This window comes from Malus sylvestris, chromosome 3, assembly GCF_916048215.2.
Source record: "Malus sylvestris chromosome 3, drMalSylv7.2, whole genome shotgun sequence".
NCBI classification, from domain to species: Eukaryota; Viridiplantae; Streptophyta; class Magnoliopsida; order Rosales; family Rosaceae; genus Malus; species Malus sylvestris.
This window is the reverse complement of record NC_062262.1, coordinates 31443458-31466023: the sequence shown is the minus strand read 5'-3', so window position 1 is coordinate 31466023 and position 22566 is coordinate 31443458. Positions and strand designations below refer to the sequence as shown.

The window sequence follows — 22566 nt, the reverse complement described above, 5'->3', positions numbered from 1 at the left end:
ATATAATTTCAATGACAATAATCATAAAGAAAATCATAAAATCAATAGTATACAAGATTAATATAAACAACTAGGGAGAAAGTTAGAAATACTGACAAACTTGGAGATTGAAACTTGCATAAATGCAATGTCCTAATGATATAATTTCATTTGTAGACATGCCAACTGAAACGCTAGCGGACATGTACACAAAACTGAAACTGTAGCAGAAAGACTCTCCAGATGATATTGTAGCATACCCATCCTCTAATGCAAGGGGCCTAATATTATTGTTGACTCACTTGCTAATGTTAATTCACCAAAATGGAAAGAGAAAAAGTGTATTATTATTTTCATATATAAAATTAAAATTTTAGTCATGTAATATTCATCAGTACCTTGAGCTTTGACTATGGTTCTAGGTAGGATCAGTTAGAGCTTCATTTAAATTCAATGAATATTGTATGAACAAAGTTTTTAGCTTTTATCAATTCGTCCATCTATGAAATATGGAGATTTGCATTGATTCTTCGTGACTATTTATGACCTATATCTATATGGTCAAATTAGCATGACTACTATAGTCATTCTGTTTATCCCTGTACTTTGATGCATAGAAAACCAAAGAGGGAAAAAAGTGTGTCATATATATATATATATGAAAAATAAGAGAGTTAGAAGAAACGAGTGCAATATATGTAACAATTTGCACGATAGTGAATGTTAAAAAATAAACATGGTGAGATATTGGATAAAACTATATTAATCACATCTCATGTTACATGGCTAATTAATTATATGAGATGAATATATCCAAAACTTGCAAAATTCAACATCAAATTCTAACACAAGCAACAATGTTTTATGGGAATTCAGTGCTGGGTAGTTTTTGGGTGGCATGGCTAATTAATTATATGAGATGAATATATCCAAAACTTGCAAAATTCAACATCAAATTCTAACACAAGCAACAATGTTTTATGGGAATTCAGTGCTGGGTAGTTTTTGGGTGGATGAGAGACAGAAATCCATGCAAACAGAGATTGAGAGGTGGTGATGGCTGGTGATTCTTCTTTCTTAATTTATGTTCTGAAAGAGGTTGGAGTTTTTATGGTAGTTTCCCATATTGCAGCATTGTGGACACATATTCTATAGGATTGTATTGTAGGTTTATAATCATCTGGTATTAATGAGTTGTTGTATGGAAAAATTGAATATGTGTAGCAAGACATACGTTTATCTATTCAAATTTGAAAACCTGAAAAGTTTTTAGATGATTTATACCCACAAATTTAGTACTTGATAAATGATATAATTATCATGAATTTTTTATACAACAATATATTTACACAAAAAGTGTAAGGAATAAATTTGTTGACCTTTCAATCATAAAATTTAAGATTACGAAGTTTGGGATTATACATAGGTGGCAACAATTCAATACGATTATGGCATGGCTTAAACAATTTAATACACATAATCACACATGGTTTTCTTTGGGATTTTTTTTTTCGCCGAAGCCCAACTAGCCAGAGTACAGCCCTAAAGTTTGAGAATTTTTTCGGGGTTCCGGGAAGTCCACGTTAGTTGGTGTTCCCGTCAATGGTTGTTTGACATCTAGGCTTTCTTTTTGATCTTACTGAACAAACTCTTAAATGCTAAAACGTTTGTCTCAAGGCGAAAAAAGCTAAACGGAGTTAAATTTTCAGATCTTCTTCTTCCTCGTCTGATAACCCATAAAGGGATCGAGACTGCATCCGTACGGTGAAGGAGAGACCATTGAATGTCCCAAACAACTATACGATAGTAAAATGAAACAGATCGGCTTTCCCCCCTCTATTTTTCAATGACAAAGAAGATGTTCATCAGAAAACAAAGTAGATGGCTGACTAAGAACAAAACGGAACAGAAAGGTTATTCACAAACGTGTTAACTCTGATTATTTTTACAAAATTCAGAGTGACGTTTTAGCATTTAAGAGAATGAATTAAATAAGACAAAAGTAAATTCAGTTGTTAAATAACCATCAAGGCCTTAAAAACAAGTAGCAACAAGATTCTACCCTGCTTCTCTATTGCAGCATCTTCCAAGTACTTTTGATTCTTCTTCACCTTCAGGACACCTATGTTTATTTGATTCCCTCCTTAAACAGATTTGGCACATTCATTCAACCCTTTCCTAAACCAGTGAACATTTAGCTTACACGCCACACTTCACTTAGGAAAGTTATAATGTCATAATTATTCAATCCTTGCTAAATCGAAGTCATTGATTTAACTGGATACTTCCTAAAACGTGCTAATTTTTTCGAAGTTTTTCAAGTCTTGGTGCTGGAAACGAATCAAATGAGCTGAGAGTTTCCAACGAGGCCTAATCCAAGAAACCCATATTGTTGTTATGGTTTAACCTTGTATCCAGTTGCGAAACCGCGATTCGTCGAGGAGAGGGGTAAAGTTTAAAAGGGTAGAAGTTTTTGCCTTTTTTTTTGGTGCACTCCACAAAAACACATTCAGTTACGCAAACTCGTCAAACACTTCCATAACCTTGTTCATGTCTCTACATTTAGAATACAATTCAATCAAGCAGAACCCATAAACATATTCAATGCAACCTTGTCATGCTTCTTTCACAAACCCATGTATTATTTTCCCATATGCGAGTGTCATTAACCTTGCACACGCCTTCAGAGCAATAGGAATGGCAAAATTATTAGGCTTTTCATCGGTGCCTCATGGCTCATATATCATGATATGGAAGAGATGCAAGAAATCTTCCCATCAATCCTCTCTACAATAGCTCATGAGCTTGGCATTCTAGATGAAGACAGTTCTGTGCGGCGTTTCGTCAAACATATTGTGGGCATGGAGAATAATCCAGCTTAAGAATAAAAATTCCCAAATTCAATCATGCAACCTTCACTCAGGCTTAGAAGATTGTTCAAATCCCCCGTAATAATCCAAAGGTCATTGCTAGCTTTAAGTAAAGATATATCTCAAAAACTACAAAATCACAATCAAATCTCAATATAGGAATTTCAACATGATAATATTTTTTTTATCCGCACACTGTAATAGAAAAGATGATGCTTAAACCTATGAAAAGAATTCTTCATCATAGCCATGTTCTCACCCACCATATGGCTATAGCTATGCCCGTACATTAACATCGACATTAGAGTTCCCGCCATCTCAAAAAATTTCTCATTCCTGAGAAATTTTTTATTGTAACAGAAACACGAGTGTTATAGCACATGTTTTTATGTAAGTGATGAGAAATTTTATTTTTCAAATTATTAATATTTTAACACACATATCTCATAATCTATATAATGATACGTGATGTATTATTTCTTGTGCTGTTCACATATCTCCTGTCCTAAGCGGCAAACGGTGGAGAATTTCGTCCTTAGATAAAAAAATAGTAAAAAATGGACCGAAACCGCAGTTTTTTTTATTGTTTTTTTCTTTCTTCTGACACAGTTATAGAGTAAATTGGATAGACAGGTAAACAAAGTACAAGCAATAACTGGCCGTCACTGGTTACTGACTCACAGTATTCTGCCGCTACCGGCTTTCAGCTGTTACGTTTAATAGCCACAGTCAAACGCCAACCACGCGTTCACAACACCACTAACCTCACCCCCCGTCACCCAATGCCGCTTTACATCTATTTCCACATCTCGCCACGCGTCCACTGGCCTCTCATACCTCACCCGTCACAGCCGCGTCGCGATATCAAAATTCAGTTTCTCTCATTCACCATCAACCCCTACCACTCTCGTTCTCTCTCTCTCTCTCTCTCCAAACCCAAAAAAAACTGCTTCTCCTTCGCAATGAGTTCGAGATCGGAACCCTAACCCTAACCCTAGAGCCCCAATTCGAAACTATGTCTCTTCGGAAAGCCTTTCTCTCCCGGAAATTCTCCAAATCGTTCAGGGAATTGTTACGCGACGAGGATCAGGCGCGTGGGGGGGACGGCCGAGTCTCCCGAGACTCGGCCGAGTTGGACCGCGTTGCGGACTGTCCCGACTCGTCGTCGTCTTCGTGGTCGGCTATGCTCCCGGAGCTCCTTGGCGAGATCATACGGAGAGTGGAGTCTAGCGAGGACAAATGGCCTCACCGCCAAAACGTGGTCGCTTGTGCCTGTGTCTGCAAGCGGTGGAGGGATATCACCAAGGAGATCGCGCGGTCGCCGTCGTACAGTGGAAAAATCACCTTCCCTTCGTGCCTTAAACAGGTATTCCCTATGGTGATTTAGTTTTCGATTTGTTTATTCACTTTTTAGCAGAATTTAGGTTAAGCAAGTTTGTCTAATCTGGAATTTGAATAGTTCTGAGGAGATCGATCAGGATTGTTTGGAAAATTGTTATTTTGGTGGAAGATTTGCATCCTGCAGTTTTCGAAAGATGTGTGTTGAAATTGCTGTAGAAATCTGAAACTTTAATGGGTTGCATAGTCATAATGGGGTTCATCTGTGATCAGATCCGAAAAAAGCGACTGACTTTCGAAGAATGTGCATTTTTAAGAAGGTGCATCCTTTGAGACACACCGTATTTGTATTCTTTTGCAGGATTAGCTCAACATTTTTCCCCTTTTGAGAATGATATCGTGATTGGTTTCAAAATGAAATTTACAATTGAAGTCTGAAATTATAAGCGATTTTATTTGATGATCGCAAGGACTAGGTAGTTTAAAAACTTTAATGGTTCGCAAAGTCATAGCGGGGTTCGCCTGTGATCAGAGTGAATTGGCATAGTTATGAACTAAGTGAGTAAATTTTGAAGTGCATTGTTAAGAAGGTGCATGCCTTGAAATATACCAAAAATTTGGAAGTTATATATGCTCTTGCCAATAAGTACCCAGCCATTTGTATTTCATATATTGTTTTGAATCTTTTGTTTTGTCTGAAAAGCAATAAATTTTATGAAATCTACCATAAAGTTATGTCTCCTTTTAGCAACTAAAATCTGAACCGGTAATGTTGTTAGTGAAGAAATTAGGTATTTTCTGGCGCATTATTGTTATACTTCAATGATAGTTCTTACAGGGAAAAGAGAATGATATATGAAGATTGTTTCTTGTCTGCTTCTGGTATAGCTGGGTTTCAGTCATCTCTTGAAGAGAGATTGAAGTTTTAATATTAAGTTGCTTCCGGTTTATCGTTGACAACAATAATGTGTTCAATGGTTTAAATGTAGTGGTGTTTAATAAATTGATCTGAAACTGATGATCTTACACTTTTTTATTCTTGCAGCCAGGGCCACGTGATTTTACCCACCAATGTCTAATAAAACGAAACAAGAAGACCTCAACGTTTTACCTTTATCTAGCACTTACCCAATGTGAGTATGTATATGAGAACAACTTCCGAATGACTTCCTCCTCCTATGTGTCTTCAAAAGCTGTTTTGCTGTAATATATGAAAATTTTGACCTGCATGTCACCAAGCCAATATCTGAAAGGGGCAAATTTCTTGGCCCAAACCTGTTTAAGTTGACTTTAATGTGCTTGAAGAAATGGAGGAATTTTTCTGGCGATTGAATTGCTAAGTTGACTTGACTCAGTAGGATCTGGGCAATCTCAGAATTGTCAAACAAAACCTTTGATTTCCTGGTCTTAAATAGTTTTTGACTTGATATTAATTTGGTTTGCAGCCTGACCTAACCTAATTACCTGTGAAAGGGCAGGTCATAGCTCTAACAATTAGAGAGATATCATTTGCCTGAAGAAGAAATTTTTGAGGGGCACTTAGTCGATGCTGAAAAAAACTGAGTAAAATAGACCTTTAAGTTTGAGATGTTTAACTTACTGTGAACTTTAAGTTTGCAGAAGATCAGGGCTGTAGTGACTCTTGCTGCCTTCTTAATTCTCATTCTCCTATTGTATGCAGTTGATCTTTTGTGTTATTTGATGCTTTTTTTTAGTGGTTCTTGACAGCTTGCATGATGGTTATTGTTGAATGGTTTCTTATTCTCATGCGATTTTTTTCCTCTCTTCGTCCAGCATTCACCGATAAGGGAAAGTTTCTTTTAGCTGCACGGAGATATAGGCATGGCTCACACAACGAGTATATAATATCACTTGATGCTGATGACATATCCCAAGGAAGCAATGCTTATGTGGGAAAATTAAGGTAAGACTTTTTTGTGAAAGGAAGTTAAGTTAGAGGACCATTTTTCGGCATGTCAGTGAGAGGTTTTATACCAAGTTAGGCTGACATGTTATCCTCATTTTGTAGAATTCAGAACCAGCTTGGCAGTGAGTTTTTAGTAGTTTGCATTCCATTGGATTACAAGAACAAATTTGAATGTTAAACACGATTTCTTGAACTTTTGCAGCTCGGATTTTCTGGGCACCAATTTTACAATCTATGATAGCCAGCCACCGCATAGTGGTGCAAAGCCTGCAAGCAGTAGGTCTACCCGTCGTTTTGCAAGCAAGCAAATAAGCCCCCAAGTTCCGGCAGGCAACTTTGAAGTTGGGCAGGTCTCTTACAAATTCAACCTTCTAAAATCAAGAGGTCCAAGAAGGATGATTTGCCCTCTTAATTGCCCACCATCAGATGAAACTGCCATTGAAAAACCCATGGACAAATGTAAGTTGAAGAAAACAGCTTCTACCAGTTATGGCTACACCGTCTTGAGGAACAAAGCTCCAAGATGGCATGATCAGTTGCAGTGCTGGTGTTTGAATTTCCATGGTCGGGTCACGGTGGCATCAGTAAAGAACTTTCAACTCGTGGCAACTGGGGACCCAAGCCAGCCAGGAGGGAAAGGAGACGAAGAAACGGTTCTTCAGTTCGGGAAAGTGGGTGATGATACATTTACCATGGATTATAGGCAGCCCTTGTCAGCCTTCCAGGCATTTGCTATTTGCCTTACCAGCTTTGGCACCAAACTGGCTTGTGAGTAAAGGTTATTTCTTTTGTATTGATTTTTTCTCTCTTAATGTTATATTTAAAGAGCTGGTGCCGGTGCCGGTGGAGATTTCCTTATGTTCTCCACTCTACATAAGAAATTTCAACGGTTCAGTTTCGGTTGGACGATGCTTATTATGTAAATATTGCTTTTGTATGATTTTGTCATGGGCTGCTGTTGAAATCATTGGCGGTTTTTAATATACGTAAATTTTAGAAATAATTGTAAGGCGTCGAAGGGGGAATTGGATCCCCTCCTGGGCAAATGGTGGGGATCTTTGTGATCACACAACACGGGCGGTTAGATTTTGATCAAATGACTACAATTATTATAATTTTTAGAGGGACTCCTTATTTGTAGCCGTTTGATCAAAATTCAACGGTATGTGTTGTGTGGTCATGAGGATTTCTACCATTTACTGAGGAGGAGATCCAGTCGATTTTACATTCATGTCACATCTCAATGGCTTTGAATGAAAGATTGATTTGATTTTTTCACCCCGAGATATGACAGCGAAGCTACAAGACTCCGGGCCATTGAATACTCCGCCACTATGCTATCTTAGATCCAATCCAATGGTTGTCCAATTTTCTTTGAATCCGTTGTATTGGATCTAAGGGCTCCAAGTGGTGGCGGAGTATTGTAGATATTTTTGGATATTATGATCCTCCGAAGGATGAAGCATTCAAGCCATCCATTGAAACCTTGCGAGTTCTAGATTTGTATTCTTTAATCTTAACGCGGCAGTGCGACTGTCGCATTGAAAGAAAAAACTCTCTCACAAACGCTTTGTTTAAGTAAGAAACTCATCCATTGAAAACTTCGTCTTTAATATTGCATTGCAGTGTTGAAGAAGCCATCCCTTCTTCCTTAACGCGCAACAAACCAAACAGCAAAATTCCCCACCAAAAAACAGTGGAGCAAGAATTGATTCAAAGGTTGGGCAGATTGCAACTCAACGAATTTTACATAAATCAAATTTCATTAAGATCGATTCAGTAAGATACATCTACTCTCTGAAATGTGCTAAACCAGTCAATAAGGTCATCCGAACAAGAGGCAAATCTCAAGAAATGCAAATGCTTCTTCAAGTCTTTCCTCAAAAATCTCCATCCACAATTCCATGCCTAGTCAAAACTATCTCCTTCACAAGATTTCTGTAAGTGAAGGGTCGAACCGCTGCTCGCAAAAACAGTTGCGGAGGAATCTTACTCTTCTTGATCCTTTTCCTCCATGGACCATACCCAGCAACCTTCCATTCTTCAGCACTCACTGTCGGTCGTTTTCCCCTCATGACGATTTCATCACCATCACCATCTTCGTCGTCCTCCAAGTTTCGATTTTTGTTCCCTTCCATTGTCCTCAATTGCTTCTTATAGTACTCCGTAGTTGCCTCTACACTCTGTTTTGCTAGCTTTTCCATTGCATCCGAGCTACTCACCGCCTTTTCAAACTCCTCCTCCCAGTACTTCTCATCCTCTTCTTCACTCAACTCTTCCGCGTCAACTCCCAATTCATCGTCTCCATCACCTTCCTCCTCATCATCAACCTCAAATTCACTCTCACCACCATCTTCCAGTTCCATAACAACATTATCCTCCTCATTATCAACCTCGTCATCCTCAACCCACTCCGTAAACTCCTTCTCGGCCACATTGATGCCGCTGCCCTCATCATCACCATCCGGCGCATCACAACCCAACTCCCACTCCTCCAACTTGGCCTTCCACTCCTTCGTATACGGATGCAACAACTGAACCGGATGATTCTTCAGCAAAAACCCCAAACACCTTGACTTCTCCTCATCACTCAACTTCTCATAACCCTTCACCACATCATCCACAAACGCCTTCTGATTCACCTTCACAATCTTACACAACCCACCAAAGTAAGTGCACATTTCAACACTCCCATCAGCTTTCTCGAGCTCAAACAAGTAATCCTCCTCCGTTTTTGGATCAAGAAACGGGGTCAACACCTTGAAAAAATCGTCCTGAGGCTCGAACCTGCACTGATAAACTGGCCTCTTCACGTATATAATATCGGGTCTAAACCAAGCTGCACACTTCGTTATCAAAGATCTAGTCAAATTCCCAAGCCTGCCCATCAAACTCCATTTGTCCAGCCTCTGCTTTTCGCCTTCCACCACCACCTCACACACCAAAGTCCACTGCTGCCACGGAAAATCCGAAAGCCGCCACCTCGGGTGCCTCACAAACACCCAAAAGTACTTCCTCCCTTTGCTTCTATCCAATTGCCCCAATCTCTTCCCAAAATCTTGGCTCATCTCAAATTGCTCAATCTTTTCCCATTCCTCCTGGTCCTTTACTTCCCCAATAATCGTCACCCTTTCGTCGGTAAACCTTCCCCGGACCGGTTGGCCGACGACTACCCCGCGCCAGGAATACGGCCCGAATTCTCCGTACTTGTACCAGTCATGCGGGTGGCGCAAATTGGGGTCGTCCTTCTCCATGAACCGGACCATCCGGTCATACCCGAGCCCGATTTGCTGGAGCTCGTCCTCGGTAAAGTTATCGGCGTACTTCCGGCTCTGGTTCTTGAGCCTATAGAAATTGGACTCGGCGAGCCTTTTGCTTTTCCTGCGAGCATTTTCCCTCACCTCCCGGCGAGAATCCGCGTTACCCTCGATTCGGCCCGGGGACGGTCCGCCTCCGGCCTTCTTCTTGCTCCGGCCGGCGAATAAGCGGAGGTCCCGCCGCAGATGGGGAATTTGGCGGGAAAATGTGAAATTGGGGTCGGAATTTAGCGGGAATTGGGAGGATAAGTTAATGGAGAGGGTTTTGGGGGCCACGGTGAGGGGCTTTAGGGTTAGGGTTTTGCGGAGAGGATTGGAGAATGGCGTGAGGAGGAAGAGAGAGGGGTTTAGGGTTTTAGAGAGGGAGGGGTCTTGACTCAGCATTTTCGATTTCTCGGAGGACCTGACCAGCGCGGTCGTTAATTAGAGATGAAATAAACGGATAAACGATGCCGTTTAGTGCACTCTAACTTTTTTGTCAACGGTGCCGTTTAGTGCACTCCAGCTAAACGCAGAGCAGTGCCGATAGATCTCCACCTCTTGCTTCGTCTTCCTTCTCCATTTCCGAGTCCGATCCAATCAATCAGCCATGGCGAAGCGAACTCATACGACGGAGCTGGGCAGCATAGCCTGCGAGGAGCTCGGCGAGCTAGGCGCGGGAAAGGAAGGCTGGCTCGTCGACAACCCCAACCTCCTCTGCGCCCTCGACACCCACTCGATTGCGCTTGCCAACCGGTCCGTTATTGTGGTTCTCGGTTGGTCCGAATCCGACGGGACCCGGCTCAAGATCCGACCTGTATTGTCCCCGATCGAGGCGGAGTTCGTCACGGCGGTGGAGTGGTTGGTGTTTGACGAGATAAGGGTGGTTGTGGCCGGGACTTCGTCTGGGTATCTCCTCTTTTTCTCTTTGGGTGGCGATTTGATTCATAGACAGGTAAAGCTGCTAAATTGGTGATTTGGGTTTGATTAGATGAACTTTGTCCTAGGATGATGTGAATTTTATTGGGTTTGTTAGATTTTTGCACATGAGGTTAGTGGCCCATTTCTGGTATTGATTATTGAACTGTTGAGTTATTGACTTTAATTAGTTTAGATTTTGCATATATGATAGTTATATATGCCATTATGATTACTTATGGTACATCGTCTGTCGGAAACTTGAGTTATGGTCTTGGTCATGCAACTTTAATGAGTTTGGATTTACAGATGGTGTATCCTGTGCGGATTATAAGGTTGAGGGTCCGTGGAACGAAGAGAGACTTGACCCATGAAACATCCTCAGAGGAGGTTTGTGTTGTTATGCCTGGCATGGTTGCTCGTTTTGATGGCTCGGATATTCAGGTAGGGGAAACTTTTTGTTTTTTCATTCCTTGCTATGAAGAGTTTTAGCTGTAATGTCATCTTTGAGCGTGAAGCATGAAGCATGTGTCTTGAATCTTTAATTTCACATACTTTCACTTGTAATGTAGAGATTTTTTTTTTTTTTGAACAATCGATATTAACTACACTAACAGGAGGAGTGGGAATGTAGAGAGAAGATTGTATGTGATGTCTGTTGGCAGAGACTTGGAAAAAGTTTAGGTCCCCCTTATTTTCTGGTTTAAATTTTGGAGTTGCTTCTAGCATTTAGAAGCTCAATCAATGTAGGTTCTCATAATATTTTTTACATGCTTGGAATGTAGAATATGCTGCACCAGTGGTTTCAAGATACACAGTCTCGGTTTTGGGATCAAACACCCAAAAAGCGAGGCTCAGATGATTTTGGACATTCCTATGGTAAATTACCTTACCAGATATGGAGTGTCAGCAAGTATGGTACTTGTGCTGATGCAGCAATTACTGGCATTATGCCTCCGCCACTGATGGAAATCCAGGTATATTCACCCTGCTTATTTAAATATTCTGATTCTTTCTCTTTTAATTGCATGAAATGGAGCAAGATTATAAAAACACACATTGCATCCAAAACATGACAAAAGGAGATGATCAATTTTTCGTAGTTTTTCTGATAGTAATGCTTCTGGTGTTTTTCCCTACAAATCATGGAAAACCTTTTGAAGTTATTCTGGGTTTGAATTCAGCTGCTTTTGTTGTTGGGCAGTCAAGCGAACATTATTACTGTGGAATCACTGTTGGAGAGGATGCCGTGATTTCAGCCTTCAGGTTAGTGTGGTGGGATGATACAACTTACAGGATTCTCACTTAGTGTTAAGTGCAGTCTTATATTTGTTTCACTTAAGAGTGCTCATATTTATTGACTACATTTTGTTTCTCCATGTAAAGGCTTTCGGAAGACAAAAATAGGTCTTTGGTCGGAGCAATCTTATCTAGAGTTGTGCCTGCAACATTTTCGACAATAGCTTCATTATCAAAAATGATTTGGCGGAGTGACCAGGGTTCTCCTAAAAAATCAGAGGAGAAACCTCAACCATTTGCACGAGGTGAGATTAATTTACTTTAGTTATTAACTTAAAGTTTATGATTGTTGCCTAAGTACAATTGTGTAGTTTTTCACCTCGAATGTATAAATGAAAGAAGGACAAGATTATAAGCACAAAGAACAGAGAAATGGTAACTCATCTTGAAAGTAACTACTTCCCTTGCATCCTTGTCTGTGGTGGTCATGTCCCCTACTTTTGCATGACTGTTTGTGTTTTCCATACTTTGTTGGCTCTTGGAAGTTTGCTAATATGTAATCAAAATAAATAACAATAACCTTTTATAAGACGAAATTTTTAAATATGCACTACCATGCTTTTGGATTGGTAATGGAACATTCAATCAAGTCTAAGGAGATGAGTGATAAGGCGTGGTTTATTGTCAGCTCAAATGGAATTAAACCATAAGGGATCATTTGGTGCCTAGGATTGGAATGGCTTGGCTCATAAATTCAGGGTATGTGGTGTGTGATTTTAAAAGTTGAGGCGATTCGAATGGTATTAGACATGAAGAAAACGTATCCCTTCTAATCCTACCATTTTGGGTAGGAGTGGAATGAATAAGTTTTCTTAATGAGTATTCCATCTTCTACCTTCAAGTGGACACAATTTTTTTTGTTGGCTCGAGATGAGTATTCCATCTTCGCCCATGAGCGGTAGGTCTCGGGTTCGAGACTTGGGAGCAGCCTCTCCATAAATGGGGGTAAGGCTAGCCGACATTCACCTCTCCCAGACCCTGCGTAAAACGGGAGCCTTGTGCACTGGGTACGACCTTTCTTCAACATACCTTGATATAGTGGATCCATTTCAATCCAATCCCTAGACAACAAACGAGGCATTAAGTACTATTATAATAGTTGAATTTTTTCGTTATGGATTTGGAGGCCTACTTACGAATCATTAATCAACTGCATTTAAACTCTTTTTTGCTCACTTTTGACATGATTTGTGACAGCTTCACCATTGACATGTTTGAAGGATTTCCCGAGAAAGGGTGAGAAGCTTACCTTATCACCTAGTGGCACATTGGCTGCGATTACAGATTCACTTGGTCGTATATTGCTCTTAGATACTCAAGCACTTGTGATAGTGCGGCTGTGGAAGGTTTTCTCCCAGAAACTTTAAATTGGTTGTATAGTTTTTCTTTTTTTGATGTAGTTGTTTTTCCCTCATGGTGGTATGAGTCGATCTGCAGGGATATCGGGATGCTAGTTGCCTATTCATGGAGATGCTCGTCAAAAAAGATACTGCAGCTTCCAGTTCTAGGTACTATGAACCCACGAAGAGTGATTACTGCCTGTGTTTGGCTATTCATGCCCCTCGAAAAGGAATTGTCGAGGTAGTTTTTTTACCATTTCCTCTCAGGAGCTATATCTCCTTTTATCTCACATCCAAGCTTTTCTAGAGTACTTCAAGCGATTAAGATCAAACTGACACTTAATTTCTAATAAAATTTGTGGCAATGTCACACAGATTTGGCAGATGAGAACCGGACCAAGGCTTCGAGCGTTTCAGTGTGCCAAAGGTAGCAAAATACTGCAACCTACGTACAGATTTGGTTCGTCGCTCGCCTCTCCTTATGTTCCGTTGGAGGTTTTCTTATTGAATGGCGACTCTGGTCAAATATCAGTTTTGAATCGAACTCTCTAATTGCGTGTATATATCAGATAATTTGTAAATCTGAGAGTTTATGTAATGAAGTCAGATATATTTTATGAAAAATATGATGTTTCCTGCGCTGCTCAAAAGTTTTAGCTTACGAGGCTAGTTTGTTAAACCCTCACTACACGGATTATGGTATTTATTATTGGAATTAGAAATTTGGTAATGTTTTAATCAACTACTTACAAATTCGAAAAAACCATTTGCAAATGAAAATTTAAATTTGATTTTTCAAACAAATAAAAACGATTAATTTTTTATGATTTTCAGACGAAATAAATCAGAATCAAGGATTTTAATTTCACCTAAATTTCTTTTAGAATGAAAATCAATTAGTACATTTAGGAAATTATTTAATTCAGTTTGTAGAATCCATAACTCACCATTGTTTACTTCTCCAACAAAACAAATTCACCATTGTTTTCTTCTTCAAGAAACTTAATAAAACAGAAACAAAAAAAAATAAAAATAAGTAAATAAATAAACAAATAAATAGTAGCACCAAAATAAATTAAAACCCACCAAAGCAACAGACAGCTGAACCACCAGTCGGTAACTCATGGCCTCTCCGTTGGCCCTCGTCCTCCTCTTCCTCCTCCACCACCCACTCTTTTCCACCGCCAATGTCCACAAACTCAACCTTCTCCGACCGGAGCTCCTTTCCCAACCCACCCCTCAAAATGACGCCGCACCAACTCTCTTCTTCGAAGTAACCAAACCCATAGAACTCCCCAAAACCAAGCCCTGCACCCAGCTCGTTCTCCAGCACGACTTCGGCTACACATACGGCAAAGCTCCAGTCTTTGCTAACTACTCCCCTCCCTCGTACTGCCCATCTCAATCATTTTCCAAAATTGTCCTCGAGTGGAAAGCCACCTGCAAAGGGAGGCAATTTGATCGGATTTTCGGGGTTTGGCTCGGAGGCGTTGAGCTTCTCAGGAGCTGCACGGCTGAGCCGACGCAGAATGGGATTGTTTGGATTGTCGAGAAGGACATTACAAGGTACTATTCTTTGCTTCAGAACGATCAAACACTAGCTGTTTATCTTGGGAATTTGATAGATAAAACATATACTGGGATTTACCATGTGAATATTAGCATCCTGTTTTACCCTGCTGAGAAGATTTTGAATCATAATTATGAGCAAAAGTTGGGAAATTTGGAAAATTTGAATTCTGGGTACCATTCTTGGGCGGATTTGATCTTGCCCATTTCGAGAAATCTGCCTTTGAATGATGGGTTGTGGTTTGAAATCCAGAATTCGACTGATACACAGTTGAAGGAATTTGAGATTCCGCAGAATGCTTATAGGGCTGTGTTGGAGGTGTTTGTTTCATTTCATGAGAACGATGAATCTTGGTATTCAAATGCTCCGAATGAGTACATTGCTGCAAACAATCTTAGCACGCCTGGAAACGGGCCTTTTAGGGAGGTTGTGGTGAGTTTAGATGGTGAGGTTGTTGGTGCAGTCTGGCCTTTTACTGTGATTTTCACTGGAGGGGTCAATCCGCTCCTGTGGAGACCTATTACTGCGATTGGCTCATACGATCTCCCTTCTTATGATATTGAAATCACACCCTTTTTAGGGAAGATATTGGACGGGAAGAGCCACACGTTTGGTTTTAATGTTACAAATGCCTTGAATGTTTGGTTCGTTGACGCGAATTTGCATCTTTGGTTGGACAAGCAGAGCACGAAAACTGAAGGAGAGCTTTCGAAGCATAGTAGCTTGCCCCTTGTTGTTTCATTGGTTTCGGATTTCAAGGGTTTAAATGGCACATTTTTGACAAGGGCCCGCAGGTCTGTGTCATCAACTGGATGGGTGAAGTCCTCCTATGGGAATATCACAACTGATGCGATTCAAGACTTCCATTACAGTAATACAATGGTCATGAAGAATGGTGGGGATACGCAGATAGTGAATCAGATCATCCATTTCAACAATACAGTTCATATCACGCCGCCATCCTCCAGTATTCACTCAGTGTCATCAAACAAAACATTTCCTCTTTACTTGTACACTGACTACTTGGAACAAGCAAATGAAACATATAAGTTGGGTACAAATGTCGAACTGGGATTTATTGAGAAGAAGTCTGCAAGTGCTGGTTCACAATTCTCGAACAGCTCTCTCAGAAATCTGCAGAATGGCGAAGGTTATATGGTTGTAAAAAACAATTTGGTAGTTAGTGGATTGGGGAGTACACAGCAACTGTATAGATACGATGGTGGGAAGTCCTGTTACTTCAGAAACATAAGCAGCTCAAACTACACCATACTCTATGATAAGGTGAGGCTTACGTGCACCACAAAATCGGAGTCTAATTTGGATTCTGGCTTAAGCAGACTGTGGCCTTTTGGTGCTCAAAGGAACTTTCCTGGTCCCCGATTTACCTGAGAACAATGACGGTGCCTAGCTTATTCATATCAACGCATCTTCATGTGCTACAGAAAAGGACTCCCTTGATGAATTTTAAGGAGGGTTCCTGTTTGTTGGTATATATTGACGCATCTTCATGTGCTACAGAAAAGGACTCCGTTGGTAAATTTTAAGGAGGGTTCCTGTTTGTTGGTACCTCAAATAAAAATGTAAGTATTTTGTACTCAATTTTATTTTTGTGGATATTATTCTAGAATCTAGTTAAGGTATGTGCATTAAAATGGTTATGGTTTTACTTGGAATTGATTGATTTCTGAAAACTGGATCATGTCAACCTGTGTTATCTCAGTATAATCGACGTTCATCTTCTAGAATCTAGTTAAGGTATCTTTACCGATTGAGCTTCTAAAGGCTTGATAAAAAATTTAAAAAAAAATTCTACATTGTCAAATTCGTTCGATAAATGATATCATCCTTCCATTACATAAACTCGGATTCAAAGACTGTTATTCACAAGAAGACCTAGAAAGGATCATAAGTAGAGGTTATTGACAAACCAAATGTGTATGTAGGTTGCAGTATTTTGCAGTAGAGGTTTTGACAAACCAAATCTGTACGTAGGTTGCAGTATTTTGCTACTTTTGGCACACTGAAATGGTCGAAGCATACCAATTTCTCGAACAAGCATCTGGAAGGTAGACTTCAGCAGTGACTTTGTGAAGAGGTCGACAATATTGTCTAGGGATCAATTTGCTTGACTTTAGTCTTCTGATGCTTTGCTAATATGATGAGGCGCAATATGATTGGTGTTAACTTTGTTGATGTATATCATGTCTTGGTCTGATCGATACATGCGGCATAGTCTTCATAGATCGTCGTTGAGAGAGATCATTTATCAATTTCACGTTCTATTTCTTTCATATGTATATATAGACCTGTGTACGAGACCTTCATACCACAACATTTAACATTCGACTCAAAACTCAATAGGCTGGTACGGTGGGAAAAAAATACGCAAATGTACCCGGGCAACAAGACAAGTAAAATATTAGCCCACTCCCATATAAATTCCTAGCTCCTCGGTTGAACCCGATATGAGACTTCCAACCCTTTTCTTTGCCGCCCAACGCTTTTTTATACCAAATGTCAAAGCTGTTATAATCCAACTCCTTAGTCATTGGGAGAGTTTTCAATGGTTTTCAGAACGCGCTAAAACGATTTGACTGGGCTTAAGACTAAATTACTTAGGAATGCACTACATAAAATCAGGTGGAGAAACTTTAAAAATGACTGGATGTTATAACATTAGAGAGAACTTTTTAAACGACACCTTGAAAGTCCTTCATCCAAACATAAAATTAGAGAAACGTGACACAATTTTGACCGTCTTTTCCTAATTCGTTCTCCAGCTCGTTCAAGCCAGTCGGACTGTTTAAGACTGAAAAAGTAGATGAATTACCCTTACAATTTTGAGTGCAATGTAGTTTGGTTTGTCATTTGTACAATCTCTCTAACAGAGATGGGTATGGGTGGGTTCAAAAAATCAAAAACCGAAAAAAAAACCGGACCGAACACCGAATCAAAACAGAAAAATCGAAAACCGAAAAAAAATGGAACCGAATCTCTTTACATTTTATGAATGTATGCCCATGATGTTTCTTTTGTGAAACTTTGTTGCCAAGTTTGAAACTAACCTAGGGCTAGGTGCATACTTGGTTCAATTAGGGAGAATATTTCATTGGTTATAGAGGAAAGTTTTGGAAGGTTTTGGAACTTGGAAGAGCTTCTCTATTTGTTTGCTTTTTGAATGGATACGGTGATCATTTTTCTTTGCAATTAAGATTATTGATAGAATATGATTGGTTTATATGATCTTGTATATATACAACTACCTTCCCACTTTCCACTTTTCCCATTTTCTTATTATTAGTCTACCAATGCAAGCCTTTTTTTTCCAAATTCCATATTAATAAAAGATCAAGATTTATAAAATAAATAAACAAACTGAAACCGTACCGAAACCAAACTGAAAAAAACCAAAAGAATATTGAACCGAACTGAACTGTATCGAAGTTTTGGTTCCGTTTTGGTTTTGGCAAAAAATCGAACTGAATGAAACCGAACCCACCCCTAGAGATGAGACTCACATGTTTTGGTAGACCCTACCTCTATTAAAGAGATAGTACAAATTTACCATTGAATTCTTCTAGGTTTACTTTTTTTAAATAAAAAAATTATTATTAAGGGAATAGGAAGGGTTGAAAACAATTACAAAAATGTAAGGGAAATAAGAGTTTCGAACTTAGAACGCATGAATTCACTTGAAATTAGACAGTTCACTTTCTCCAAATATATGACACAATGTTTTCCAAGACATTCCAATTGCTATTTGTGGAAAATACAAAATTACTATTTTTTTTTTCTTTGGACTAAATTTGGTAAATATAATAGATCTTCTACTAAATTTCCCTACGCCTTTTATCACTTTATTATCACAATTGATTAAAGTAATTATCATTGCAATTAGAAATTTGGTAATATTAAATCAAGTACTTACTATTTACTAATTCAAAAAAAATATTTTGCAAATGAAAATTTTAATTTAATTCTTCAAATAAAAACGACTACCTTGATTATTTTCTTCTCCAACAAGAAAAACTCACCATTGTTTTCTTTTCCAAGAAACTTAATTAAAACAGAAACAAAGAAATATAAATAAATAAATAAATAATAGCGCCAAAACAAAGTAAAACCCACCGAAGCAACAGACAGCTCGACCACCAGCCAGTCCCTCATGGGCTCTCCGTTGGCCCTCCTCCTCCTCCTCCCCCTCCTCCCCCTCCTCCTTCACCAACCGCTCTTTTCTGCCGCCTATGTCCACAAACTCAACCTCCTCCGATCCGAGCTCCTCTCCCAGCCCACTCCTCGAAACGACGCCGCACCAACTCTCTTCTTCGAAGTAACCAAACCCATAGAACTCCCCAAAACCAAGCCCTGCACCCGGCACGTTCTCCAGCACGACTTCGGCTACACATACGGCAAACCTCCGGTCTTTGCTAACTACACCCCTCCCTCGCACTGCCCATCTCAATCATTTTCCAAAATTGTCCTCGAGTGGAAAGCCACCTGCAGAGGGAGGCAATATGATCGGATTTTCGGGGTTTGGCTCGGCGGCGTTGAGCTTCTCAGGAGCTGTACGGCGGAGCCGACGCAGAATGGGATTGTTTGGACTGTCGAGAAGGACGTCACAAGGTACTATTCTTTGCTTCAGAACAATCAAACACTAGCTGTTTATCTTGGGAATTTGGTAAATGAAAGATATACTGGGATTTACCATGTGAATATTAGCATCCATTTTTACCCTGCTGATAGTGAGAAGAATTTGAAATATAACTATGAGCAAAATTTGGTAAATTTGGATTCTGGGTACCATTCTTGGGCGGATTTGATCTTGCCCATTTCGAGAAATCTACCTTTGAATGATGGGTTGTGGTTTGAAATCCAGAATTCGACCGATACACAGTTGAAGGAATTTGAGATTCCGCAGAATGCTTATAGGGCTGTGTTGGAGGTGTATGTTTCGTTTCATGAGAATGATGAGTTTTGGTATTCAAATCCTCCGAATGAGTACATTGCTGCAAACAATCTTAGCGGTACGCCTGGAAATGGGCCTTTTAGGGAGGTTGTGGTGAGTTTAGATGGTGAGGTTGTTGGTGCAGTCTGGCCTTTTACTGTGATTTTCACTGGAGGGGTCAATCCGCTCCTGTGGAGACCTATTACTGCAATTGGCTCGTTCGATCTCCCTTCTTATGATATTGAAATCACTCCCTTTTTAGGGAAGATATTGGATGGGAAGAGCCACAAGTTTGGTTTTAATGTTACAAATGCCTTGAATGTTTGGTATGTTGATGCGAATTTGCATCTTTGGTTGGACAAGCAGAGCACGAAAACTGGAGGAGAGCTTTCAAAGCATAGTAGCTTGCCCCTTGTTGTTTCATTGGTTTCGGATTTCAAGGGTTTAAATGGCACATTTTTTACTATGGCCGGCAGGTCTGTGTCATCGACTGGATGGGTGAAGTCCTCCTATGGGAATATCACAACTGATGCAATACAAAACTTCTATTACAGTAATACAATGGTCATGAAGAATGATGGTAATACACAGATAGTGAATCAGATCATCCATTTCAACGATACAGTCAATATCAGGCCGCCATCCTCCAGTATTCACTCAATGTCATCAAACAAAACATTTCCTCTTTACTTGTACACTGACTACTTGGAACAAGCAAATGAATCATATACATTCATTAAAAATGTCGAATTGGGATTTATTGAGAAGAAGTCTGCAAGTGCTGGTTCACGATTCTCCAACAGCTCTCTTCGAAATCTGCAGAATGCCGAGGTTATTATCGTTGTGAAAAACAATCTGCTAGTTAGGGGATTGGGGAGTACACAGCAAGTGTATAGATTCGATGGTCCCCAATCTTGTTATTTCAGAAACATAAGCAGCTCAAACTACACCATACTCTATGATAAGGTGAGGCTTACATGCACCAAAAAACCGGAGTATAATTTGGATTTTGGCTTAAGCAGGCTGTGGCCTTTTGGTGCTCAAAGGAACTTTCCTGGTCCCGGATTTACTTGAGAACAATGACGGTGCCTAGCTTATTCGTATCGATGCATCTTCATGTGCTGCAGAAAAGGACTCCTTTGGTAAATTTTATGGAGGGTTCGTGCAGTCGTGTTTGTTGGTACCTCAAATAAAAATGTAAGTATTTTGTACCCAATTTTATTTTTGTGGATACTCTTCTAGCATCTAGTTAACCAAAATTTTGGTCTTCCCAATTTTTGAGATTCTCGAAATATTTCGGTATTTCGGGATGGTTTGGTATTCCCAAATTTCATACAAATTGAAATAGCAATCACTCATACCAAGTTAAATTAACATGCAACCAAAATAAAATAAGTAACAAACCCAAAATCAAAAAAATAAGTTGCAAACCTAATATGTTCGAAAACTAGCAAAACAATTTTTTTTTGATTTCGTGTTGAAGAAATAGACACATTTGTGGGATGTTCGTACCGACACATGTGGCAATAAAGGACTTTGGTTATACATGTAGACCACACCAATTATATTGCTATTATATTGCTACTAGTAGTTAGCAATAGTTCAAATGTATAATAATGCATCACAAATTCAAACAACATGATAACCCATTTTCCTTGATCGTGCCTCAGTGTGTTTGAATGTCCATCCTAGAAAAAATGTTACAATCGAATTCAAAAAGCTTGCATAAGCCACTGATTAGTAGGCTTGTTCATACAGTTTTTTACGAAATCTTGACGGCACAAGAAAATTTATTAACCATAACACAGAAATGAACAAAATAACTTCCAAAACTAATTACAACACAAGTTACAAATTAAAATATGAAACCATACATCATAGTTTTTATTTGTTGGATCTTACCCTAGGCATAACATGGAGTCCAATTGCATTGCTTGAACAAAATTTTGATATGTTTATGATTGCAACCCTTTTTTTTTTAAAGTAGCCACGCCTCTTTTCCTTCTAACTCGGAATTTGCACTTTAATACAATCTTCAAGCATAAAGAAGCTAACCTTTTGCTATTTTATTTTATATATATATATATATATATATATATATATATATATATATATATTATATTTATTTTCGGTTCGGTATGGGATTACCAAAAAATTGAGTATATAATATCGAATCTTGCATCAAAATTTCGTAATCGATTCAGTATTTCATCTCCAAAATTTCGGAAATTTTGGTTTGGGACTTTTTTAGTTTGAGATCAGGATTTTTTTGGTTTGGTTTGAGATTTTCGGGAATTTTTTCCAGCCCTACAATATATAAGCATGAACCAAGATTTTTGTCCACTGAATTTTGGATTATCGTAAGCTTAGCCGCACTTTCACACTGGAGCAAAATAGAATAATTGAGAGCCAAGAGGGGAAACCTTCTTATGCTATTGAATTTACCATTGAAAATATTATAATAATGTAGGAGGAGAATTTCGAACTCGAGACCCATGAATAAAAACCTAATACCTTATTGGGTTTTTATCACAAATGGTCATTGAGATTGATTAAACTCATTATTTTGGTCCCTCACTTTCAAAATCAATCAATGTCGTCCCCGACATTCGTTACCCCATATCAATTGGTCATTCCGTTAAGATTTTGTCAGCTATTTAGTTAGTTTGTATGTGTGACCCACAAATCCAATGAAATGATGACACGTGGATTAGACAAAATATAGGGTTTGATTGCAAATAGTCTCTGACATTGATCCAACTCCTCATTTTGGTCTATGAGTTTCAAAAATCGATAAATTTGATCCCTGACTTTCACTGCCGCCCATCAATTTAGTCATTCTGTTTAAAATTTTATCAATATTTTTCATTTGTGTGCTAATGTGGTCCTACTAATCCAATCATATGGCTCCACGTGGATTAACTATAAGAAACTCTTTTTGAGCATACCTTGATGAAGAAGACGATGACTTTTTTTCTTTTAGTTTTGCTTTTTAGTTTCTTATTTTACTTTTAGTTTTAAATCTTCAAAAAAATATTTTTTTTGTAGTTAATCCACATGGTACTGTATGATTGGATTAAT

General features: G+C 39.0%; 5 protein-coding genes across 9 annotated transcripts; 4 read left to right on the top strand and 1 right to left on the bottom strand.

The window, feature by feature from the left end:
- The first annotated feature begins 3725 nt into the window (after positions 1-3725).
- On the top strand, positions 3726-7117 carry LOC126615186 (tubby-like F-box protein 7). Its single transcript, XM_050282946.1, has 4 exons — positions 3726-4215; positions 5233-5320; positions 5982-6111; positions 6317-7117. Exons 1-4 carry the CDS (start codon positions 3865-3867, stop codon positions 6888-6890), a joined length of 1143 nt encoding a protein of 380 aa, XP_050138903.1. The 5' UTR covers positions 3726-3864; the 3' UTR covers positions 6891-7117.
- A 741-nt stretch (positions 7118-7858) lies between these two features.
- On the bottom strand, positions 7859-9832 carry LOC126615184 (uncharacterized). Its single transcript, XM_050282944.1, has one exon. It carries the CDS (start codon positions 9813-9815, stop codon positions 7995-7997), a length of 1821 nt encoding a protein of 606 aa, XP_050138901.1. The 5' UTR covers positions 9816-9832; the 3' UTR covers positions 7859-7994.
- Positions 9833-9907: 75 nt separating this feature from the next.
- LOC126615185 (uncharacterized) lies at positions 9908-13617 on the top strand. Its single transcript, XM_050282945.1, has 8 exons — positions 9908-10365; positions 10638-10772; positions 11114-11305; positions 11533-11594; positions 11715-11872; positions 12825-12973; positions 13065-13208; positions 13343-13617. Exons 1-8 carry the CDS (start codon positions 10021-10023, stop codon positions 13517-13519), a joined length of 1362 nt encoding a protein of 453 aa, XP_050138902.1. The 5' UTR covers positions 9908-10020; the 3' UTR covers positions 13520-13617.
- Positions 13618-14043: 426 nt separating this feature from the next.
- LOC126615093 (peptide-N4-(N-acetyl-beta-glucosaminyl)asparagine amidase A-like) lies at positions 14044-20759 on the top strand. 5 transcript variants are annotated; one of them, XM_050282813.1, is made up of 3 exons: positions 14044-15997; positions 16074-16107; positions 20670-20759. In XM_050282813.1, exon 1 carries the CDS (start codon positions 14091-14093, stop codon positions 15927-15929), a length of 1839 nt encoding a protein of 612 aa, XP_050138770.1. In that variant the 5' UTR covers positions 14044-14090; the 3' UTR covers positions 15930-15997; positions 16074-16107; positions 20670-20759. The 5 variants fall into 5 exon arrangements, with proteins under 5 accessions (XP_050138770.1, XP_050138772.1, XP_050138771.1 ...); XM_050282815.1 differs by lacking the exon at positions 20670-20759 and adding an exon at positions 16533-16837 and having other exon boundaries at positions 16074-16120; XM_050282814.1 differs by lacking the exon at positions 20670-20759 and adding an exon at positions 16484-16837 and having other exon boundaries at positions 16074-16120.
- LOC126615092 (peptide-N4-(N-acetyl-beta-glucosaminyl)asparagine amidase A-like) lies at positions 18638-20759 on the top strand. Its single transcript, XM_050282810.1, has one exon. The coding sequence runs from the start codon at positions 18706-18708 to the stop codon at positions 20557-20559; it is 1854 nt and encodes a 617-aa protein (XP_050138767.1). The 5' UTR covers positions 18638-18705; the 3' UTR covers positions 20560-20759.
- Positions 20760-22566: the final 1807 nt, after the last annotated feature.

Excerpts from the sequence above, each read along its gene's own strand:
- LOC126615186 (XM_050282946.1), top strand. The coding sequence starts at position 3,865 with ATGTCTCTTCGGAAAGCCTTTCTCTCCCGGAAATTCTCCAAATCGTTC. Across the intron at positions 4,216-5,232 it reads TCCCTTCGTGCCTTAAACAG|CCAGGGCCACGTGATTTTAC; the intron begins GTATTCCCTATG and ends TTATTCTTGCAG. Across the intron at positions 5,321-5,981 it reads TTATCTAGCACTTACCCAAT|CATTCACCGATAAGGGAAAG; the intron begins GTGAGTATGTAT and ends CTCTTCGTCCAG.
- LOC126615184 (XM_050282944.1), bottom strand. The coding sequence starts at position 9,815 with ATGCTGAGTCAAGACCCCTCCCTCTCTAAAACCCTAAACCCCTCTCTC.
- LOC126615185 (XM_050282945.1), top strand. The coding sequence starts at position 10,021 with ATGGCGAAGCGAACTCATACGACGGAGCTGGGCAGCATAGCCTGCGAG. Across the intron at positions 10,366-10,637 it reads GCGATTTGATTCATAGACAG|ATGGTGTATCCTGTGCGGAT; the intron begins GTAAAGCTGCTA and ends TTGGATTTACAG. Across the intron at positions 11,873-12,824 it reads ACCTCAACCATTTGCACGAG|CTTCACCATTGACATGTTTG; the intron begins GTGAGATTAATT and ends GATTTGTGACAG.
- LOC126615093 (XM_050282813.1), top strand. The coding sequence starts at position 14,091 with ATGGCCTCTCCGTTGGCCCTCGTCCTCCTCTTCCTCCTCCACCACCCA.
- LOC126615092 (XM_050282810.1), top strand. The coding sequence starts at position 18,706 with ATGGGCTCTCCGTTGGCCCTCCTCCTCCTCCTCCCCCTCCTCCCCCTC.